This window comes from Platalea leucorodia (assembly GCF_965183815.1).
Source record: "Platalea leucorodia genome assembly, chromosome: W".
Taxonomy (NCBI): Eukaryota; Metazoa; Chordata; class Aves; order Pelecaniformes; family Threskiornithidae; genus Platalea; species Platalea leucorodia.
This window is the reverse complement of record NC_138859.1, coordinates 276215-299294: the sequence shown is the minus strand read 5'-3', so window position 1 is coordinate 299294 and position 23080 is coordinate 276215. Positions and strand designations below refer to the sequence as shown.

The 23080-nt window shown below is 59.3% G+C and overlaps 3 protein-coding genes across 3 annotated transcripts; 2 read left to right on the top strand and 1 right to left on the bottom strand.

Annotated features, from left to right (window-relative positions):
• Positions 1-1393: 1393 nt before the first annotated feature.
• On the top strand, positions 1394-8339 carry LOC309602044 (all-trans-retinol 13,14-reductase-like; the record flags this gene model as incomplete). The annotated part of the gene is made up of 11 exons (XM_082335336.1): positions 1394-1556; positions 2275-2457; positions 3082-3323; positions 3927-4128; positions 4770-4967; positions 5065-5184; positions 5911-6049; positions 6224-6333; positions 6628-6794; positions 7147-7306; positions 7775-8339. 11 exons carry the CDS (start codon positions 1394-1396, stop codon positions 7918-7920), a joined length of 1830 nt encoding a protein of 609 aa, XP_082191462.1. The 3' UTR covers positions 7921-8339.
• Positions 8340-9941: 1602 nt separating this feature from the next.
• On the top strand, positions 9942-12649 carry LOC309601694 (caspase-7-like; the record flags this gene model as incomplete). Its single annotated transcript, XM_082334861.1, has 4 exons — positions 9942-10143; positions 10277-10449; positions 12028-12169; positions 12285-12649. 4 exons carry the CDS (start codon positions 9942-9944, stop codon positions 12530-12532), a joined length of 765 nt encoding a protein of 254 aa, XP_082190987.1. The 3' UTR covers positions 12533-12649.
• Positions 12650-14962: 2313 nt separating this feature from the next.
• On the bottom strand, positions 14963-21645 carry LOC309601853 (uncharacterized protein). The gene is made up of 4 exons (XM_082335052.1): positions 21537-21645; positions 19888-21113; positions 19071-19154; positions 14963-18123 (listed from the first exon to the last, which is right to left on the bottom strand). Exons 1-4 carry the CDS (start codon positions 21592-21594, stop codon positions 18118-18120), a joined length of 1374 nt encoding a protein of 457 aa, XP_082191178.1. The 5' UTR covers positions 21595-21645; the 3' UTR covers positions 14963-18117.
• Positions 21646-23080: the final 1435 nt, after the last annotated feature.

Sequence of the window (23080 nt, the reverse complement as noted above, 5' to 3'; positions counted from 1 at the left end):
CGGCCCGCCGGCCCCGGGGCGCCCCTTCCCGCGGCCCCGCCCGCTGCCCCCCCGCGGTTCCCGGTTCCCAGCCATCACCCCCCGCTCCCCCAGGCCGCTCTGCCCTTTGACCCGCCGCCCTTTGACCCCGCGCTCACCGGAAGCGGCGGCTGCGCCTCCCTGCCCGCCCGCCGGTCCCGGCGCCGCCGCCGCGCGGTGCGCAGGCGCGGCCGCGCTGCATGCCGGGAGCTGTAGTCCGCCCCGGGGGACACGGGGGCGCGGGACTACAGCGCCCGGCAGGCGCCGCGCGGGGGGGCGACGGCGGCGCGGGAGGGTCAAACCGCGGGGAACGCGGCCGGGGACCGGTGCCGGCTCCCGGGGACCGGTACCAGTGCCAAACGCCGGCTCCCAGTGCCTGGTACCAGTGTCCAGTGCCAGCTCCCAGTGCCCAATGTCTGCTCCCAGTGCTAGCTCCCAGTTCCCAACACCAGCTCCCAGTGCCCAGCATCAGCTCCCAGTGCTCCATACCAGCTCCCAGTGCCCCATGCCAGCTCCCAGTGCCAGATTCCAGTGCCAAACACCAGCTCCCAGTGCCCCATGCCAGCTCCCAGTGCCAGCTCCTGGTGCCCAGTGCCAGCTCCCAATGCCGAACACCAGCTCCCAGTGTCATGTCCCAGTGCCCAGTACCAGCTCCCAGTGCCCTGTGCCAGATCCCAGTGCTCCATACCGGCTCCCAGTACTCAGTACCAGCTCCCAGTGCACGGTACCAGCTCCCTGTGCCAGCTCCCAGTGCTGAACACCAGCTCCCACTGTCACCTCCCAGTGCATGGTACGACTCCCAGTGCCAGCTCCCAGTACTCCACACCAATTCCCAGTGCCCCGTGCCAGCTCCCAGTGCTGAGCAACAGCTCTCTGTGCCCAGTGTCACCTCCCAGTGCCCAGCACCAGCTCCCAGTGCTCCATATCAGTTCCCAGTGCCCAATGTCATCTCCCAGTGCCCAGTGCCAGCTCCCAGTGCTGAACAACAGCTCCCAGTGCCCAGTGTCACTTCCCAGTGTGCAGTACCAGATCCCAGTGCCAGCTCCCAGTACTCCACACCAGTTCCCAGTGCCCAGTGCCAGCTCCCAGTGCTGAACAACAGCTCCCAGTGCCCACTGTCGCCTCCCAGTGCCCGGTACCAGATCCCAGTGCCAGCTCCCAGCGCTCCATACCAGCTCCCAGCGCCCTGTGCCAGCTCCCAGCACCAGCTCCCAGTGCTGAACACCGGCCCCCAGTGCCCAGCGCCACCTCCCGGTGCCCGGTGCCACCTCCCGGTGCCCGGTGCCAGCCCCGTTCCCCCGCCCCTCCCGGGCCGGTGCCGCCCTCCCGTTCGCGGCGGGGCGGAGCGGGCCCCGCCGGCAGCCGCCGCAGCGCCATGTGGCCGTTCGCGCTGCTCTTCCTCGCCCTCCTCCTCCTCCTCCTGGCCCGGCTCCGGCGGGGCGCGGGCGGCGGCCCCAGCCCCTTCGCCGCCGATGCCCGGCGCCCGCCCGCCCCGCTCGTCACCGACAAGGCTGCGCGCAGGACCGTCCTCAAGGCAGGTACGGGGCTACGGGGCAATGCCCGCCCCAGCGGGACCCCGGGGCACCCCAGCCCTCAGCCCTGCCGGGGGGCATCACCCCCGGGGCGGCATCAACCCCCCGGGCGGCATCTCCCCCCGGGGCGGCATCACCCCCGGGCGGCATCTCCCCCCGGGACGGCATCTCCCCCCGGGGCGGCATCTCCCCCCGGGGCGGCATCACCCCCGGGCGGCATCAACCCCCGGGGCGGCATCTCCCCCCGGGGCGGCATCACCCCCGGGCGGCATCTCCCCCCGGGGCGGCATCTCCCCCCGGGGCGGCATCACCCCCGGGGCGGCATCTCCCCCCGGGGCGGCATCACCCCCGGGGTGGCGTCTCCCCCCGGGGCGGCATCTCCCCCCGGGGCGGCATCACCCCCGGGGCGGCATCTCCCCCCGGGGCGGCATCACCCCCGGGGTGGCGTCTCCCCCCGGGAAGGCATGACCCCCAGGGTGGCATCACCCCCTGAAGCAGCATGACACCCCCAGGGTGGCATTAACCCCCCAGGGTGGCATCATCCAGCGAAGTGGCATCACCCCCTGGGGCAGCGTGACCCCCCCCAAGGGTGGCATCACCCCCAGGGTGGCATCGCCCCCCGGGTGGCACCACCCCCAGCCAGGTTTCGGGGCCACCCGCCGGGTACCATGCGCCCACCCGGGGGGTGCCACATCCCTCCGCTGAGGATGCCACCCCTCCCCAGTTTTCTCGGCAGATAAAGTCCCCGAGGGGCTCGATGCCATCGTGGTGGGCAGCGGCATCGGGGGCCTGGCAGCCGCCGCGCTGCTGGCGAAGGCGGGCAAGCGGGTGCTGGTGCTGGAGCAGCACGGGAAGCTGGGGGGCTGCTGCCACACCTTCAGCGAGAAGGGCTTCGAGTTCGACACCGGTACGGCCCCCGGCGGCGTTTGGGGTCCCAAAGCCACCCCCGGCGGACGGGGAGGTGTGGGGGGGTGCCCGAGGCGGGAGCCGCACCCATAACACTCGTGGGGACCCAGCACCCGCCCCGGGTTATACAAGCGCTTTTTCTGCATGAGCGACGCGGTATCGCACACCTTCGCTCCCGCCGAGGCGCTGCCGGTCACACCCCGCCGCGGTGACACCTATAGAATTCCCCGTATCCAGCTCAGCCCCTGTAGAATTCCCTATCTGGGGGATGTCACCTCAGGACACGTCTCCCTCGGCCAACTCCTTCCAGCAAGACAAAGTCCATCCCCGTACGTCCCTTGAGTTGCATGGGATTAATTATTTACAGCAATATAGAGGGGGAAAAAATATCAACGCATAATAAAATTCCTAAAAGCTGCTTAAAAACCCGGCGGCGAGCGCTTGGTTTTCCCTTCAACCTGGAATGGGAGGCGGATTTTTCCCGGCTTTTCCCTTTCCCCTCCATACGGAGCTACTGGGGGGCGGCGGAGAAATAAAAGCAGGGTCCTGTGCATCCCAGGGGTACGCGATGGGGTGCAAAAAAAAGGAAAAAAAAACGAAAATAAATGAAAAATACCTCTTGCAGGTATCCACTATGTGGGGCAGATGCAGGAGGGCTCCATCACCCGCTTCATGTTGGACCAGCTGACGGAGGGGCAGCTGGAGTGGGCTCAGCTGCCGGCTGCCTACGACACCGTGGTTTTGGGGGAGCCCGGCCGCGGCAGGACGTATCGCATCTATTCGGGGAAGAAGGAGTATTTCCAAGGCTTGAAGGAGCAGTTTCCCGGGGAGGAGGCTGCTATCGATGAGTTCGAGCGGCTGGTGAAGGTAGAGGGGGCTTTGGCTTTGCCACCGGGATTTTTTTGGCTCTGGTCCTTCTCTGCAGGGTTACGCAGGGAGGGGGAACTCCCCCCCTCACCCCAAACTCAGATACTGGGCAACTGCAGAGAATAACGGCGCTGCATAACCTGCCCGGCCCAAAAAGTGTTGGGAAACGTGTCAAAAATCTCCCTTTTCTGCCTCAAAAGCCCGGCGCCGCACCCAGGGGTTCAACCCCGCTCCCTGCGGATGCTCGTGGCCCCATGGGATGTGCTGGGGCCCCTGCGAGCCCCGACACCTCCCAGTCCTCCCAGGCGGTGGAGAGGCTGCAATCATCAAAACGGTGCTAAATTAGCATGAATTAATTTAAGCTTTGAAACCACTGCAAGGGCTGGGAGCCCCTGCCCCAGGGGAGGTTTTTTGGGGGTGCCGGTTCTTCCCTTGCCCGCAGCTCCCCGGGATTCGGCGCTTACGAGAGGCTGTCACCTCTCTGCCAGCCAAGCAGTAAATTTAAGGGGAAAAAAGATGCTTTTGAGCATCTTTCGAGCCCACCCTGGGTTGTCCGCAGCCCCCGCGGCGGCGGGTGCTCAGCAACAGCCTCCCCTCCCGCAGAGCGTCGGCAGAGGGACCGTGCTGGTGGGCGCCTTGAAAATGATCCCCCGGGCGCTGGCCAGGCTGCTGTGCCGCTCGGGGCTGCTGCCGCGGCTCAGCCCCTTCTGCCGACTGGCGTCGCGCAGCCTGAAGGAGGTGGTGGACGGTCTCACCGCCGACCGCGAGCTCAGGGCCGTCTTCAGCTACATCTTCCCCACCTACGGTAGGTAGCCAGGAGGCTCCGGAGTGTCGTGGAGGTGAAGTTAAACCCTTTAGAAACAAAAACCCCCACGAAAACTCTTTTATTTGCTTTTATAAGGGTGTTGCAGTTTGCAGGCGAGGGCTGCTGCGTGCGTGGATGCTCCGCCAGCATCCTTGTCCCCAAGCCAGCAGCTGGTTGTCCCCATCGTCCCCATTTCTCGCCTTCGACTCTTTCCCTCCGCATCCTTCAGCTTCACGGCGTGGCCGCGTCGCTCCTCCGACGCACGGGAACGTCTACCCAGCCTTAACCTCGCGCTGGCACCACCGCCCTGGCCTCGCCGTAACCCTTTCGCCCCGAGCCTTCCCCTTCCCCTTCCCTTCCTCCTGTCCACCCTGGGGATTTGCCCCCGGCCCCCCATAACTCGGCCGGTTCAGGGGGTGCACCCCAAGTTGTGGAAGAGCCATGGGCTTTGCCACGGGGCCACCCACGTCTGACGCCCTCCCTGCTCCTCCGGGAACCGATGACCCAGCGTTTCTCACTTGCATCCATCCTTCCTTACAGCATCGCGCCCAGCTGAGGGCATTCCTCATCCTAAAAACTTCAGGATAAGCCACAAAACCACAATTCAGCACAAATTCACCTTGCGCTGCCCCTTTTTTCAGGCGTGGTCCCCTCCAAGGCCAGCTTCTCCATGCACAGCATCCTGGTGAACCACTTCCTCCGTGGTGCGTGGTACCCCAAAGGGGGAGCCGGGGAAATCGCCTTCCACACCATTCCCGTTATCCGGAGAGCTGGAGGCAACGTACTGGGAAGGGCGCCGGTGCAGAGGATCCTGCTGGACTCCCAGGGCAAAGCCTGCGGTGAGCGCTGGCACGGGATGGGGCACGCGTGGCTTCTCCCCACCGCGGCATTGCTTTTAACCGGACCCGTTCCTCCCCCGTCGCCTTTCCCTTCCAGGCGTGAGCGTCAAGAAAGGCCAAGATTTGGTGAACATCTTCGCTCCTGTTATCATTTCGGATGCCGGGATCTTCAACACTTACGAACGGCTCCTGCCGGCGGAGGCGCGGGCGCTGCCTGGTAAAACACGGCAGCGTTGGGCTTCATTGGGGTTACGGCACTGGTCCCCTTCTGAGCCACATCAAAAAGCGGCTTCTTTATAATCATTTCTTAGACATCAGCAAAACCCCGTTGTTTATGTCGCGGCATTCAAAACACCACCCCTGGCCATACATTTCTTTGCAGGGTTTTTAATCAAGCCTGAATTAATTTGCCAAAACTGGCCATACAGTTGGTAAAGCCCTGGTTTGCTGCTCGGTTTCCCTAAAAAGCACACTGTAGTGCCCCAAAACTTGTGAAAGTTGGTGAAATGTCCGCTTAAAGTTGGGTTTAGCACTGCCACAAAATCTTCTGGCTGCTTTGGAAGGGGCACGGTTGGGCGGAGGGGGGCACGGTTGGGTGGGAGCTTTCTGGGCAGCCACATGGTCCTGATCTACAACCATTCAACGTTTGCAGAGCAGGAGCGCATTTGACTCCAAGAAGGTCACTAAACCCAGCCAAAGCTCAAGCTGAGGGCACCCCAAAGCATCCCCTATAGGAAACTGCAGCGCTGCTGCCTTCCTTACAGTTTGCAGGAGTTGCCATCCCACCCCTTGAGCACACATGGGTTGTCAAGATAAATCAGTTTTACAAGCCAATGCAGGAGCAGTGTAGATATGAGTAGGGCTTCTTCTAGGAGAAACCACTTCTCCATAGCTGAGGATCCCAGAAAATACTGATTTTCCCCTTCTTCCCTTCGTATCGCAGAGATCCAGTCTCAGCTTCGCATGGTGACACACGGCGAAGGGGCTCTCACCGTCTTCGTAGGACTTAATGGCTCAAGGGAAGAGCTGGGGCTGGAGCCCACCAACTACTTCGTGTACCTAGGAAACGACCTGGATGAAATGTAGGTTTGGCTTCACCTTAAACGTGCTTTGTTAAGCGTAAGGAGATGAATTCCTGGGTGGTGACTCAGAAAATGCTCTTGGCAGATCCTCGCTGCATGGGGATTTGGACGTAGCAAGTATTCACGGAAAGGTTTGCGTCAAAACCCACCTCAAACCCTCGTATCTCCCTGCAGAACCAATCGCTACCTGGCTTCTTCCAGGGAAGAAGCTGCCAAGAACATCCCTCTCCTGTTTGTCACCTGCCCGTCAGCCAAGGACCCCACCTGGGAGATGAGGCACCCAGGTAAAGGCTGAAGCCCAACCACACACGCTTGGGAGGGGCTTGAAAACTCTTGTTGCGTTTTGATTCGTTTGATGAACTGCAAACGAGGAATTTCTCCTAAAATAGCCATGGTCAAAGCTGCCGAGCAGGTTGCTCATGGAAAGTGGTCTTCAGGATAACTGGATGAAGAACATGGGACCAGAAAGGCCTGGGGACATCCCTGGTGTTTGCATGGGGATGGCTGGATTCGTGGCAGCGAAATGGTGGCATGAGGGTGGGCAGGGGGACAACCGCCCCAACCTTGTCCTGCTGCAGGTAAATCCACACTGGCCATCGTGACCTTCGCCAAATATGAGTGGTTTGAGGAGTGGAAGGACAAGCAGGTCAATAAGCGGGGAGACGATTATGAGGAGTTGAAGACGACCTTTGTGGACACCATCATGCAGGTTGTCTTCAAGCTCTACCCTCGCATCGAGGACAGGGTGAGGAAACCTGGGGTTGGTGGGTCCTCCAGCTCCTCTCCTGGCTCCTGTCTACTCAGCCCCATCCCGCAAATGTAGGAACCGGGTCTGGGTCTGCTGGACGTGAGGTCCAGCCAGGTAGCGCGGCACCAACCCATAGCCACTGCCTCCTGACCATGCATGGTGCAAGGAGGGGGACGATGGTCCTCCAGGACCATCCTGGGACCAAACTTGGCCAGAACCAGCAGCCAAGGGCCTGCAAGGAAACCTGTCCTAGCCTGTACCCCATGAAAACAGCTTTCTAGAGCACGAGACGCCTCACACCATCACCCCTACCCCTTGCAGACCACGTTGTCCCCTTGTCCCCCCCCAGATCGAGTACATCTCTGGAGGGACGCCCCTCACCAACCAGCACTACATCGCCAGCCCCAGAGGGGAGATCTATGGCATCGACCACGACATGGCCCGCCTGCAAGCCGAAACCATCGCCACTGTGAGGGCACAGACGGCCGTCCCCAACCTCTACCTGACAGGTACCATGACCACCACCCAGACACCACGTTCTCAGATGAGGACACCTCTGGGGAAGCAGGATACGGGGGGAGAAAAACCTTCAATGAAATAAGGGGACAAGCCGCAGGGTGCCATGGGGCAAGGCAAGAGCCGCTGGAGCACGTCCAAGTGGAGCTGCATGGTCCCAACGGGAGGAGAAAAGGACTGTGCCTCCTCCAGCTCCTGGATGTTGTCTCCCTGCCCAGTGCTGATTTATTTTAGCTGGGCAGGATGAGGCCCTTTCCCTGCTGGGGAGAAGGAAGGGGTCAAACAGGGAGGGGTTCTGTGGGTTCAAACCCCAGGGTTGGTGTGGGGGCAGCTGGGAGGCGGGTGGTGGCTGGGGATGGTGATGCCCAGCAGCACTGGTGGTCAGCTGGGGATGGAGAGCGTGGGCTGCTCATGGGTCCCCACCGCAGTCGCTGCCATCACCGCCTCCTGCTCCCTTCCAGGGCAGGATTTGTGCATGAGCGGCTTCATGGGAGCCCTTCAAGGAGCCTTCATCTGCGCCAGCGCTGTCCTCAAGCGCAACCTCTACGTCGACGTGGCATGGCTGAAAAGGCGCACGCAGGCCACCAACGCCAAGAAGAGGGACTGATGCCTGCCGTCCCAGCAGCCAGGACCTCCCTTTCCCCCCAGTGCCTTATTTTCAGCTGCCAATCACCCATAGCACATCCTTCTCTAACGCAAAGCCAAAGGATTACAGCGCAGAAGACCCCGTACCCATTTCCAGCCAGCTTGCTTTGGACCTTACCCACCTAGAGCTCACCTCCTTCCACCACAACGTCCACCGCTAGCGAGTAAAAGCCAGCACTGATCCCTGGCCGCCCTTTTGAGGGCAAACCCCTTCTCCCGGCGTGGGGAAGAAGAGCTCCAAGAGCTGCCACGGGCAGCAGTGGCCACGAGAGAAGTCACAGCAACCCCAAAAACCAGGCTGCACCAGAAGGCAAAACCCAACAGCTTCTACCAGCAACACCCCTTGGTCGCTTGATCCCCCACCAGTGTCCGACAGCCGCCTGGACCATCGGAAGAGCATCGACCTTCACCCAGACCCGCTGGCTCAAGGGCAGCGAGCCCCCGGGGATGCTTTCCCCCTTTCAGACGGCAGCTTTGGCGCCGAGTTGGGCTCCTAAAGCTTCGCTGGGCTCGTAAAGCTCCACGAGGGACTCGGAGCCCCGGGGCTTGCGGAGGCAGAGGAAGCAGCACCTCCCCGGGACAGGGCTGTGCACGGGCTTGTCCAAACAGCATCAGGCAGTTTGATAAATCCCTGCCAGCTGCTGGACCGGCACCGCCTGCATTTAAGCAAGGGGAAATTAGGCCAGCCTAAGCCCCAGCGCGGCGTTTTAACGCAGACGCCTGGGAAAGGCCGACGGACACCATCCTTTAGCAAGGAGCCAGCTCCTGGCTCAACCGGGAGGTGGAATAAGCAGGTTCTTCTGCCATGCCGAGGCCAGGCGGGAAGGCTGGAGTGATTTAAGCCAGGTTTAAAGCTGTTTAAGAGCAATAGTGCTTGCTAGCTGTACGGTGCCTTGCTGCAGCAGAGCAGCAGGACCAGCGTGCTCTGCAGCGAAGCAGCCCCTCGGCCCCGCCACGCCGCGATATCTCAGCGCTGCTCTACCCTCCATCGCCCAGAGACGTGCGATGGCGCAAACACCCGCTCCTTTAGCAAGGAAAAAAAAAAAAGTCTAGCCTTTCTGTCTGCTGGGAAGAGCTTGGGAACATGATCAAAGCCCTCTCCAAATGGGAAAGGGAAGCACGTGAGACCAGAAATAAATAACGGTGATCATCTTGTGATCTGTGCCTTGTGATGTGGGCTCAGCAGGGCTGGCGGCGGGGGGCAGGGGAGGGCTGCTTTTCGACACTCCAGGTCAGGAATTTTGGGAAGGGAAGGAGAGAGGGGATGCGGCTGAGACCCGTCCTTGTGAGCATGGCGCTGCAGCTCATCCTGCACCGGCACGGGCTGTTTCGGGGAGGAACGATGGCAGAAGTGCTCCAAATGGGTACCCCAAGCGGGCAACACCAGCGGGCCAGCGCCTGCTGCCCCCCGGGAGCAGGCAGGGTCAGGCGATGAGCAGCCCTGGCCAAAAAGCCCTGCCAGGAGCTTGCGGGGGAAGCTGGAAGGGGCCGTTTTCCCTGCCGCCAGCGATGGGAAGCAGGAATTGCCTGGCTTTTTGGGGAAGACTCAGACAGGGCAAGTCTGGATTGCCTGGCTGCTCCCAGCAATGCAGGCGTTCGCATCCCCCAGCCCTGCCACCATCCCCTTGGGGAAAAAAATCCCCTTTTTCTTTCCCCTCCCCACATATGCCCCAGGCTGGACGGTGCCAGCCCAGCCCTCTCGTAGCCGGCGATGCCCGTTGAACCCGGGGCGAGCCACGGCCCTCTCCTGCCCCTATGAGTCACGCCCGGGTGCCATCTCGCTGCCGTGGCGGGTGACAGGGCATCGCTCCCGCCTTGCCCTTGAAAATCAGCTGCACGGGTGCTGAGTCAGCCGGCGGAGCAGGATACGCTCCCCTGGGCTTCCCGAAGCAGCGCTCGGGGCTCACCGCTAGACAAGCCCGACCTCCGCGCCGGCACGGCGGGGGTTTGGAGACCACCTACCCTCCGAGGGGACACCCCAGCATGTCCCAGCCAAGGCAAAACCGGGCTCTTGTCATCGTCAACACCGATTTCTGCAGCAGCGACGGCGATGTGGTGTTTGCGACCCGGAGAGGGGCCAAGAGAGAAGCGGAGAAGCTTTCCAAGGTACTCTCACGGCTCAACTACGAGGTGAAGCTGATGCATAACAAGACGGCCAAGGAGATAGAAGACCTCTACCAGCAAGGTACGCGTCCCCCCGCCAGCCCCTCGTCTTCCCCAAGCCCAGCCATCTCCCGTTTCCCACCTCTGGGTCCAAGTACCCTCGGCCACACCCCGCCTCGATGCTCGAAGGCACCAGTTTGGCCGTGTCTTTGCAGAGTGCGGCTGCGAGCACGGGGAGTACTTTGTGAGCATCATCTCCAGCCACGGAAAGGAGGGGGTCATATTCGGTTCCGACTCAGAACCCGTTAAGCTGACCCAGATTTTCCAGATTTTATCCTCGGAGCAGCATCCAGTGCTTGCCAAAATCCCGAAAATCTTCTTTATCCAGGTAACACGGCTGCTGGATGATAATTTGATCCCCTTTTTGCTAGGTTTGTGCAGAATTAGACTGGCACAAGCAGGAGGCTGCTGCCAGTATAAATCTGGTTTAATTGTAGATTTTGGTACATCCGTGTGAGACCTTGCTCCCTTCCTCGCTCCCCAGCTTCCCAGCACAACCCTCCAACATCCAAACCCCTCTTTTTTTCATGCTTTCACTGATTTTGAAGTCTCCTTGCTCACTGCAAACCCTCCTCTCCCAGCCTCTCGTCACCCACACACGTGTCCCTTCCTCGGGAAGCGGCCTCGGTCTTTTCCCAGTGTCTCCAGACAGGAGCGTTTCTCCCGCTGCTTTGCACCCTCTGGACTGCCTGGGCTGAAACCAAATTGTTTGCCATGATACATGACGCTGCTGGGATCAAATATTCCTCCCAGACACCACCAGGATATAGATGAATCGGTAAAAGCTGCCTTCAAATCCCATTGCCGTGACATTTGGGCACGGCAGACTCCTGGGGTAGGGCTGGGAGAAACCCAGCTGGGAACTGGTGATAAAAAAATAAAGCCTCCAGCTGGTTCCCAAGCAGTGAAGCAGCGGGGAGTGTGAACGTGCCCTTGCAGGAAAGGAGCCCGGGAAGTACGCCTTGCCGCTGATCCGACAGGGAGGATGAGATCACTGAACACAAATAATTCAGCAGCTGGATCGATACCAGCAGATAGCATGAGCTGGGCAAACATGCAAATACACAGATGACTTTTCACCTGAAAGCAAGTCCAAATCGCTCACGGGGTTCGTTTCCTGCTGGTAAAGGGCTTGGCTGCTGCTCAGGGAGCAGCGACAGCTGGGGACGTCCCCCTGCCAAGCCAACAAACCCGGCGACTGGTCTGGGCATCTCCATCAGCGGGGAAAACTTGTGCTTGTGCTGATGTGCTGGGACCAACACGTCCAGCAGAGGTGGCTCCAGGCAGGGGTGAAACGCGCCCTCGGAGCAGCCTCAGCAGCGCTAGTCCCTCTCCAGCACCTTCCCACCACCACCACTCCGTCCCCGCGAGAAAGACCAAACCATCACGTAGAATAAAGGACCGCGCACAAACTGGGCTGCCCGCGGGCTGCAGTCCAAGGGGAATCTCTGCCAGCGCTTTCCCAGGGGACTTCTGCATTTCCAGGTGTATTCCTGGGTTCGCACGTGCAGCACCGCATTTACCGGGGAGGGGTAAATGCAAAGAGAAGGGGAACCAACCTTGTGAGAAATGCGGAGGGAAGGGAGGAGGGAGCCCCATCTCCAGGCTCGTCGGGAAGAGAGGCTTGGCAAAGCCGAGCCGCCATGGCTGAGAAGGGAAGAGGAAGCCCAATGGATGAGATGGGAAGGGGACGGAGGTGGGAGAGGAACCGTGGGGGGCTGTAGGACCCAGGGAACGGGAGCTGGGAGGGGCTCTGCACCGCCGGAGGGGTTGGAGGCTTGGTTTGGGGGGGCTACGGGTGCACAGGGAGCCCCCGGAGCCGCCAGGAGCTTTAGGCTTGCCCCGGAGACGGGCAAAAGGGAGAGAGCGGAGCAGGGGAAGCTCACGACAGCCGTTCTGCCCGCAGGCTTGCCGGGGAGACGAACTCGACCAGGGGGTGGTTGTGGAGTGCGACAGCGGGGAGCCCGAGCCGGAGCACGAGCCAGACTGCTTCTCACACTACCTCTCCATCCCTCCCCAAACCGCCGTGATGTTCGCCTGCAGCCCAGGTAAGGGAGAGCCCCCGACACACCAACGCCGGCCGAAAACGCTTCCTTTTGGCAACGCCGCCATCACAGGGCCACGGCCCAGCCAACGTTGCTCTCCTTCCTTTACACTCTGCAGGCTACGGGGCCTTCCTCAACCTCTCCGGATCCATGTTCCTCCAGGCCCTGCTCAAGGTCCTGGAGGGCGAGGAACGTCACCTGGACCTCAACCGCCTCATGACCCGCATTAACTGGGAGGTGGCATTCTGCTGCCAGGCCAGGGGCACCTACGAGGGATGCAAGGAGATGCCCTGCTTCGTCACCAACCTGCTGCAGGAGGTCCTCCCCTTCTCGGCGCCCATCGTGGAGGAGGCAGACGGTGTTTGAGAGCTGCCAGCTCTGCAGAAAAGCCCAAGGGGCGAAGAGCAGCAGCAAGAACTCCCCTGTCACGCATGGAGAAAACAGGACAAGTAATGAGAAAACCACCAGAAAGCCCCTCTGGAAAGGTGACCGGCTCAGCCTGGGACGTGTTGGAGCTGCCTGGGGGGAGGCTTTAGCAAGCCAAGTGCAGCTGGGGCAAACCTTACCACGGGACCTTCAGCAGAGCAGTAACATCCGATTTAAGCGCATGATGATGCCGAGATACCCAAACGCCCTACAGCAGCAGCCCCACGCCACAGCTGCCCACAGCTCCGGAGTGGGACGTAAACCTGCTTCTCCCCTGGTTTTCTTACACGAAAGAGCTCCAACCTTGCAAATGCAATCTCACCCTTTTATTTTTTTTTTTTTTTTAATAATCTCACAGGCCATGGACTTTTGTCTTACAGAGGCAAAGATGATATGTTTATGTGGCTGGTGCCCTACCCATAATGAAAATACTGCTGCCCTGCTGTAAAGATCACCTCATGTTCGAGCTGTTTGTTCGTGAGGCTGTTTAAAAAGTCAAGGCTTTAAAAATAAAAAAAATAGGGTGGTTAGCAGGATTTGCAGGTTGGTGGGTTAAGCCGAGACCCGGAGCAGAGGTCAGGGAGTGGATTTAGGAGTGTTTGCTCAAGGTAGCTCCAAGAGGTCACGATGGATAACTGGGTCTTTGGGAGCTTCCTTCTTACGTGAGCAAGGGGAGAGGGGAAAAGCTCCAGCCGGGATGCGAGCGGAGGGGACAGACGGGCGGGACACCTCGTGGGCCTGACGCATTTGCTCCAGGTCCTCTCCTGCTGTCGTCTCTTTGGTACCAAGAATAAGCACGAAAGCCCCGTCAATAAAGAGCCGGAGCGGCTCCTGTGCGGGCACGGGGACAGCCCCGCTCTGCGGGACAGGGGACTGGTCCCCGGGCGGCCGCAGGAGGAGGGAGGGGCTGAAGGGGCCAAGATCTCCACCAACGCAGCAGAGTTTCACCCTGCGCTCATGCATTAAGCTCTTCATCAAACCCACACCGCCTCCGCCCTAAGGGCCTCTCGGATAAACTCTGGCCGTATCGGTATTTCTCAGTGTAGCCCCGTGCAATCCAGCTCCGATAAGCAGAGCCCAACCCAGCTGGCAGGTAATTTTGGTTTCATTTAGCGTTTTTTCCCCTCCTGGACTTTGACTCACGGGTAGGTGCGCGGTGCAGCTACCCCGGCACAACCCACGCTCGGCACTCACCGCGTCCTGGCACGCCTGACGGGCTGCTCGTGCTGCTGCCTCTCTCCCTTGAGGGACCAGGGCTGTTCCTTCCCCGCTACATTCGCTCCACCTGTGGGATAAAATAGGTTTGAGACCTTTACAGCTCTCTCAAATCAGGGTGGAAGCGGACAAGGGGTTCAAAGAGCTCTTGAAGCACCATTCAGTAGCTCTTGTTTCTTCGGGAAATCGCCCTAAGGCCACGCAGCAGAGTGGTGCGCTCATCTCCTAGGAAGACTCGGACGAGCACTCAATCCCACAACCCCACGCGCACGCGAATGGAGAATTTTCATTTTAATCCCCCACTTCCACCCTTTTTCCCTCCCTCAAGCTCTCAGCAACCCCGTCAACAGGAAAACAAGTGGTCCTCCCTTTTCCCTAGCCTGTCCTCTGCGCTCACTGCCAGGCAGCTGGTGCCCGGCCCAGTTGGAGGAGAGGGCAGGAGGGTGGATTCTCTCCTTTTAGGGAAAAAGTGGGGGAAAGGAGAGCGTTTCTTCCATTTACTGCAGGAAGCAGCAGTAAGCGCTACCCAGAAGCGCCTTCATCATCTGCTGGTGCTCGTGGCACCTTCTCGTCCCCTTTCCGCGGCTGGGCAGGCAGCAGCGTCCCGCGCAGGCTGCTCTCGCCGCAGGGAACCGGGGCGGCACCACCGGGCGCCCTCTTTCCCAGTCTCTCCCAGTCTCTGCTGCTCAGAGATGGGCCGTGCTGGGATGCGGGCTGCGTCCTCCTCGAAGCCTCCCTGTGGGTGAAAGAAGAAATACAACAGGAGAGATCCACAACGGAGCTCTGTTAAAAGCAGTTTAAACTCTATCTTAAGGTCAGGTCCTAACGAACCCCGCTCGCTACCATGCGCCCGAGGGACCGAGACGGGCAAGAGGAACGGGGTTGTCGCTACAGGCGATCGTCAAGCAGACTGGAAACGTTTCAGATCCGCTCGCGGCTGAAACCTGTCTCGGCTCCTTCCGCCCGCAGGGTTGGTCTCAACACGAACCGCTCAGCTCAAAGAGCGCTGGTTTTGTTAAAACCATTTTTCTTTTTTTTTTTTGCACAAAGAGGAACTAACCTGCACCGCTGTTGCCAGGTTTCAAAGGAGACCATGAAAAGAACACGCACAAAAAAAAAAAAAGAGGTGAAACTCCTTATTTATTTTTCTTAAATCCATTTATTGACTTCACCACACAGGAAAAAAAAAAGTACCAAGAAATATAAAAATTCTGATCCTTCAAAGCAAGTTGCATTTCACTGCAGCAGAAAACAAACCATTTGCTGATTCAAACCGGCAAGGCAGCTGGCCTGAAAGTGGTAACTTTTGGCAAAAATCCTACATACCGACAGATAGCGTCCATTCAAAACGTGTTGTGTCCAAAGGGAAAAGGTTACGTGCACCTTGACCCGTTTGAATCACATTGCATAAATTTAAATACCATAAAGATCAACAAACCAGGAGTCATTCCCAGAGGTTTCACGCGGCTCGGACAATTACGGCGACCGTTGCCAGAAACATGCCGGCCTCGGGAGCTGCTGGGCAGGAGGAGATTGAGGGGGAGTCCCCCCGATTTAGCTCTGCCTCTCCCCAAACCCTGCGCTTCCCAGGCACCGGGCATTTCTGTTTTGCCAGAGCCACGCCGGGCACCGAGCAAAGCAACGGCGTCCACCGAGATGTGAGGTACGTCCTCGTTAGCCTGACGAAGGAGCTGGTGCTGGGTCCAGCCCGACGCTCGCGATGGTGGAGGTAGGAGGGTCCTGTCTCCGCAGACCCCCCTCGCTGCGCACAGCCAGCTGCTGGGAACGGGGGCGGCGCTCCCAACACGACGCGGAACCACAGAGGACCGAGAGGCATTTGAGAAAGCTCGTGGGATAGAAAAGCAAGCAGACGGTGAAAAAACCCCCTTGTAAATTACCTTTCCATTTCAAAAACAAAGCAGGAAAACAGCGCGCACACTCTGAAAATCCAGGAACGAGCAGCTCAGAAGCACGGGGCATTTCACATGTTGGAATATGGTTTTTTCCCCGCTGTCAGAAGACAAAAGCCACCACCTCCCACCCCGCATCCTGCCCATAAATCAGCCGCACAACAGCGAGCCTCAGACGTATCCTACGGGATCTCTGCAACAGCGGAGTCTTGTTGCAGGAGCTCCCACCCTTTCCAGAAGGCACATTTCCCCACGGGTTATGTTCCCAGACTTGTTTTCCTTTCTCTTCCCTCCACCTCACACTCCTGTTCTCCAAAATAGCTTCTGCAAGTACTTTTAGCATCAGAAAAGTTTACTAGGGAAACCTTGAAAGCTGTTTAAAGCCAAGAGGGAATTCCTCCTGCTCTTTGTGCTTGCTAAAGCCAGCAAAAAAGAAAAAAAAAAAAAGAAAAAAGAGGATTCTTTTAAGAGAGGGTCAAGCTCCTTCTCCCCTCTTACGTGGGGAATGAACCACTAGAGGAAAAAAAAAAATACAGCTGTATCGTTCATGTCCAGACAAGGAAACGCCTTTGCCCTTGTCAAACGTGACTATCTTTAGCAACCACAGGGCAGATTACCAATTGTTCGCAGTCTCGGGAAGGCCGGAAAAAGGCCGGCCTCATCCCCCAAGTCGCTTTTGCAGCCAGCTGGCGGGAAGTCACCCCGAGCGGGATTCTTCCTGCGCAGTCAGTCGGCAAGCGCAGGGCGAGGGTGACTCACGTACGGCCGGCGCGAGCTTCGGGCGCGGATGGGCACCCGTGTGAAGAGCTCTAAATGCCTCATACCAATTTTGTTCTGCCCATATCACAAAAAACAAAAGCACGAGCCGGGCAGGCACTTCACACCTTCTTCAGGAACATACTGTCTCAAACAAACATCTTTGGAGTAGAACTACAAAAATAAAAACAACCTCACAGCTGTAACTCGTGACTCAACGTGTTTTGCAGCCTTAAATACAAGCAGTACGTCCCAGGCCCTAGCTGAAGCGCTCCACAGCACGCCGAAGCGACCGGCTCAGCGACAAGCAGCCGGTTACGTGTACATTCAACCACCCAGAACTCCTCAAAGCCGGGGCCGGCAGAGCCGCGGGAAGAGGCGCCGGCTGTGCCACAAGCCCTTTCACACGTCGGTCACCTGCTCAGGAGGTGACCTCGGGGAGAAGACGCCCCGTGGTGACTCACAGGCAGAAGAGACGGCGCCCGCGCCGCCGGCTACAACGGTTTCCCAAGGCGAGAGGCGCTGGGCAGGCGCGGCGCCGCCAAGGCTCGTGCCAGCCGGGGGGCGAGCAGCCACCTCGCCTCTCGACCGGGCGAGAAAGCGGCGCTTCTTCAGCAAGAGCCGAGGCTGAGCTCGTTCAGTGGAGCCGAAAGCTCCAGGGCCTCAGTACTGCGTTTCTGAGGAAGAGGTTTGAATGACCGCAAGTTTCATTCATCCCAAACGCTTCGGGATTACCGTACATTTTACATTACCACGTAACTACATTTGACAAGGGGTAGGAAAGGAATCTGCCAAGGCAAAGTCTGCTACAACTACACCGCGGCAATTTGGCACGAAGCTTTCTAAGCCTAACCTGCCCTCCTTCACAGCATCGAACTGCAGCCTTTAGTGCAAACACCTGAACTCTGGGGACCGGGAGGGAAAAGACCCACGTGGAGCATAGGATGCAGAGGAGGAAGTTTAAGCTACAACCCGAGGGCCAGAGACTGCTCCAGCGGTTCCAAAGATGTGCACGGAAGAGAGAGTCTAGATGATAAACTCTAACGTTGTCTTCATCACAGAGAGAGAAAATAACCAAATCAAATCAGAGTCCTCGGCAGACCGTTTCCAAACTAGTGCAATCAGTCACGCTGCGAACTTTAGCATCCAAATACAATGGACAGAAGAGGAGAACGTCTGTGTCTCAAGCAAGACTGTGCTGGTTACAAAGGCAGCTCTATGACTCTGGAAGGGGAAGAGTCAGATGGCTCATTTCGCAGGCGGGTTTTTTTTTTTCCCCCCAAGAGGAGACGTCAGTACAGTAGATGGCAAATTCCATTTCATTTGGACACAAAAGTTCTGTCAAGTGCTGGCGACTGGCTTGTCCCGGGTCACAGGCCAGAAGCCAGACGCCCAAGCAAGAAAACGAGTTCATCTTCAGGCAGCCGGGAAAGGAGAAACACGTTTCGAGGCAGTGAGAGGTTCGACATTACCAAGGTGCAGGTGCAAACCGAAAAGCATTTCCCCTTCTTCCTGTTGTCTGAAATCTGAACGCGGCAGCACAGCTACAACTCAGCGCTACAGCAGGGGAGTCGGTGGGTGTCCCAGTGTTACTGCGTTTTCATCGCCAGCCATCATCATTCCACTGAACATCCGAGGAGGAACCTAGATCTGGGAAGGCAAAAAGAAAGGTTGAAACAATTTGAAAGCTCAGCATTGCTTTTCTACTCTGACAAAGCATCAGGGTCTGAGCGGGCTGAGTGTCTCTGATGAGCTTTCAAATAAAACCCAAGCTCTTTCTAACTGCCTGCCTGCTTTACTGCGCCTCAGGGGCAAGTCAGGAAAATCTGGGCAAAGGAAACAAATTCCTAAAATATTGGTGAGACTAAGTGGGGAGGCTCAAGCAGGCAAATCAACTCAGGCGGCTTCCCCAGCCAGGCACGGCTGCGATTCGGGAAGGGAGAGAACTGAGCTTCCACCCCCAACGCCGCGCTGCACCGCTGCAGAGCTGACAGCAAGCCGAGGACGACGCTGCCTTGAGTTTTATATGCAAAACCCCTAACGGCGTTTGAAAACGGCCATCGTCGCAGTTCCCCAAATGCTGACAGCCTTCTGAAAGACGAAGTTTCAGCTTAACTTTCTCAACTTTTAAAAATTTTCTGTCCTTGTCTCCTTCTCTTCCCATTGCAGAAAACAACTACAGACGCATCTGACTTCAAGGACAACGGGTGAAAAAAGTTTCAAGGGGAAGAAGAAAGGGAATTCTCCCCGAATCCTACCCTTCCCCTGCTACGAACTTCCTTGAAAAAGTCATTTGTGTCAGCGACAAACTATTCTTAAGCACACTTCAGCTCGAGACTCACAAACTTCTGCTCTGCGTTAGCCCCCTCTCCCACCATTTCTCAGCATTATTGCTTCCATTTTCTGGCAAACCCCTGTTTCCAGACCAAGAGTGGGGTTTTTGCTAAAAAATCTGCTTTCCAACACCAACCAAGTAGGGGCTTTGTGACCGTTTCTAACGCGAAAGGCCAACAGATCGCATTTGCGGCATACACCAGGCACTGCAACCTTCTCCCCGCTCCCGGGGGGAGGCAGCACCCGTTTCGGCTAGATCTTACCTTTTGATCCAGTCTCTGATAATCGCCAGATTTGGGCCGTCGACCACTTTTCGATCTTTTCCCTTCCAGAGCAAAAGCAATGATCTTTGGAGAGAGAAGTGGGGACACGGTGAGTGGGACAGCAGCGACCAAATATGCTTTTTCTCACTTGGAACGCAAGCACTTTCTAATGGGCCAAAGACCAGGTTCGCTCACCCCCTTTTAGTGGCCATATTTCATTTGAAAAAGCACTTGAAACAAACAAACGCCAATATCTAAACCCAGCTAAGATTGAAAGCAGGCGATAATGAGGTTTGCCTAATAGGCAGAAAACAGTAAGAATTTGTTTTCTTTCTCCTACCTCAAAAACTGCTTTACAGGAGGAAAAAAAAAAACAGCAAAAGCCAGTTACATCATGTGAGCTGCATCCCCCCCGCAAGACTATTTAAGGACAAGTCTTCTGCAACCTGCTATAGAAAACTCATTGTCAGCGAGAAAATGCAGGGTAACTTCATACATCTTTGCCTTTTCACCTCCTTTAGCTGAAAATAACCACCAGAGCCGAGGTCACCCAGCTTCCAGGGAGATTCGCCCCCTTTCCTGGTTACAACACCCCTCCGCTCCTCCCAAAGCTGTGGGGACCACAGCTCAAGTTAACGTTAACAAACCCATGCCGCGCAGCAAGCGGGGGGTATCGGAGAGAAGCAAACGTCAGGGCGAGGGGAAAGGCCTTCCACCGAGCAGGTCCCAACCTGCAGCGGTGACCGGCGAGAGGAAAGGGGGCTCCGACACCGCAGGGGAGATGTCGAGAGCCCGGGTAAGGAGCACAGCCACTCACCTTGCGTTTGTTGTGATACGCTACGTATAAGGCAGCAACGATGATAGCCGTGGTCACCAGATAGGCGAAGAAGTGGCTGCTCTCCGACTGGTCCCTGGGGGGAGAAGGAATGCTCTTCTCTCTATTCTTATTGAAGGAGGAGGCATCGTCGCCTTCTTTAGCCCCATCCTCTTCATCTCCAGGGCTTTCTCCATCGCCTAAACCGCTGTCGCCCTCAGCAGTGGAGGAAGTTAATTGTGGTGATACGTTTTGATTTGTGGGTGAGCTCATTTGATTGCCCTGGCTGTTGGGCTGGCTATCGCCATTACTGCCCTGGTTCTTGCCCTGGTTCTCTGCGTTCCTGTCCTGGTTCTCGGTGTTGCTGCCCTGGTTTGTGTCTTTGCTGTCCGGGCTGTTGCCCTGGTCCTGCTTGTTGTTGCTGTCCTGGTTCTTGTTACCCTGGTCCTCGTTCTTGCTGTCCTGGTTCTTGTTACCCTGGTCCACGTTGTTGCTGTCCTGGTCGTCACCATGGTTCTTGTCATTGCTGTCCCCTTTGTTCTTGCTGCTGCTGTCCTCGCCGTTGCCCTGGTTTTTGCCGCTGGTGCCCTCACTGTTGCCCTGGTCCTTGCCATTGCTGCCCCTGTTGCTGCCCTGGTCCTTGCCGCCGCTGCCCCCGTTGCTGCCCTGGTCCGTGCTGCTGCTGGGCCCGTTGCTGCCCCGGTTCTTATTGTCGCTGTCCTGGTTGTTGCTCTGGGTCCTGTTGTTGCCATCCTCGTTGCCGTCCTTGTTCTCGTCGTTGCTCTCCTGGTTGTCTCCCTGGTTCTGGTTGTTGTTGCCCTGGGTCTCGCTGTTGCCCTGGGTACCAGGGCTGCTGCTGCCCTGCGCACCGCCACCGCCGCCCTGGTCACTGGCACCGCCGTTGCCTGTGCTGTTTTGGGAACTTGTGTTGCTGCCTTGGCCGCCGCCGCCGCTCTGACCGCTGGTCTGCTGCTCGTTGGTGGTGCCTTGGTGAGACACACCCGTGCCCTCCTTGTCCTTTTCCTTGTCCTCTTCCTTCACCCCTCCGTTATTCGTGTCCGATTCGGGATTGCTGCCGTTGGGTGGATTGGATTCAGAGGGCTGCTCTCCGCTGGATTTGTGCTCTTGGCTCCGGGTTTCCTGCCCATCGGGTGCTCCCGGCCGGGCGGCTCCCCCCGCGCCTGCTGAGGAGTTGCTGGTCCCCGCTGGCTCTGACCCCCGCCCGGCAGCTGTCAGCAGAGAGAGGCCGCGGTCACCGCCCGCCCCGCGCTCGCCGCAGCAGCGTGCCCGGCTGCCGGGGACACGGCGGCCCCGCCGCTGCCGAGGGAAGGAACCCCGCTGCGGGGCGGCGGGGAGCGGAGCGGCGACGAAGCCGCGGCGGGGTCCCCCCGAGGGACCCCGGCCCCGCCGCACGCAGGAGGGGCCCGGCGGCAGAGGAGCCCCCGCAAGCCCAGCGCCCGTGTCAGACCCCGGCCGAGGGCAAGCGCTGCCCCGGCTTCGCCGCTCGCCCACCCCAACCGCTTCCCCCCGCCCCGGCCGCTGCCCTCCCCGCCGGTCCCCCCCCGCCCGGCCCCGGGCTTCCCCGGCCGCGGGCGCCCTCTCACTGCTTTCCCCGGCCCGGGCACCTCGGGCCGCCCCGGCCGGTCACTCACCCTCGGCCCGGGCGGCGGCGCAGAGCGCTAAGAGCAGGAGGAGCAGCCGCAGCGGCATGGCGGCCCCAGCGAACGGCCCGCACCGCCCCCGCCGGCCCGCCCGCTTCCGCTTCCGGTAGGAGCGGGCTGCCTGCGGAGGAGATCTCGCGAGAGCCGGGAGGCGGCGGGCGGGCGCAGGAACGGCCGCGGGTGAGACACGGGAAGGGGCGGGGCTTTGAGAGGCTGGGGCGGGGCTTGCTGAGATGGGGCGGGGTTTGTGGCGAATCGGGGTGGGGCTTGCTAAGACCGGGGCGGGGCTTGTTGATTATCGGGGCGGGGCTTGCTAAGACCGGGGCGGGGCTTGTTGAGAATCGGGGCGGGGCTTGCTAAGACCGGGGCGGGGCTTGTTGGGACTCAGGGGTGGGGTTTGGGAGAATGGGGCGTGGCTTGTTGGAACCGGGGCGGGGCTTGTGGAGAATCGGGGCGGGGCTTAGGGAGCATGGGCCGTTGCCCAGTCTAATTAGGTGGGGCTTATGCAAATTGAGGGCGGGGCTTCACTGCCCCCGGCGCGTGCCAGGCCCGGTTCCGCACCGCGGGCACGGCTGCCTCCGCAAACCTGCTCCATCTTTGGGGTAAACGCGGCATTTTGGGGTAAAACCTGCCACTTTGGGGTCTGTCTCCGGGCCTTGCGAAGCCGGGGCTGGGACTCTGCGAGGCCCTCGCGCCCCGCAGCGTCCTTCTGCCACGGCTGGGCCGCGGCGGGGGTCTGACGCCCGCGGCCGAGCGCCTCGGGCGGATTCGACGCCCTCAGGTCCACGAACCGCGACCCTACGGCGGCGAGCCGAGGCGACGAGCCTGCGACTGATGTCCCCTGCCGTCGTCCTCCAGCCGCGCGTCACCCGCTGTGTCCGAAGGCTGTCCCCGCCCGCTGTCCGAGGCCTCCTCGGGGGGTTTGCCTCCCGCTCTGCTCCTTTTCCAGCAGACCTCTGCCGGGCCGCGGCTTTTGGGGGATCCCGGTAGCACAAAGAGCCCCAGATGTTCTCCCTGGGCCTTCCTCGTGTCGCACGGGTCTGTCTCCCTCAGTTTAGGGACATCGGCACGGGCGTCCATCCCTCTTCATAAGGCTTTCTCTCCAGCTTTTGCCCTGCCTGTCCTTCCCAAACCAGCCGGACCTTTGATAGTTTCCCAGAAGCGTGAATTGTGCCGTTAAATCCCTGTAATTTGGCTTATTAGCGGCAATCCCACTCTGTCCTCCCCGTCATATCACTTCTTCCCTTTCAGATCAACGGATTTGCCTTCGCCTCCGCCCAGGATGAACTCCCCGGTGCTCAGCTGCCGCGGACCACGCACGCTTCCCGCCGTTGCGCGGTGTCACCAGCGCCGTCGCGCCCGCGCCGCTGCGTGCGGAGGACAAGCAGCGACGCCTCGCGCGTCTCCGGAAGGAATCGCAGTAACATCACGAATTCGTTAGCTGCCCTGGTTGGTCCGTTTAACGCTAAAACACAGAAAACTATCACAATGTCATTCAACATGCAAACCAAATGAGTCCCGCACAGCGATAATAC

What these genes read in the sequence shown, in the direction of transcription:
- LOC309601853 (XM_082335052.1), bottom strand. Translation starts at nt 21,594, where the DNA reads ATGCCGCTGCGGCTGCTCCTCCTGCTCTTAGCGCTCTGCGCCGCCGCC. An exon ending in CGCCGCCGCCCGGGCCGAGG is followed by an intron (nt 21,114 to 21,536) that starts GTGAGTGACCGG and finishes CTCTGCTGACAG; the next exon opens with CTGCCGGGCGGGGGTCAGAG. An exon ending in CGTATCACAACAAACGCAAG is followed by an intron (nt 19,155 to 19,887) that starts GTGAGTGGCTGT and finishes CTCTCTCCAAAG; the next exon opens with ATCATTGCTTTTGCTCTGGA.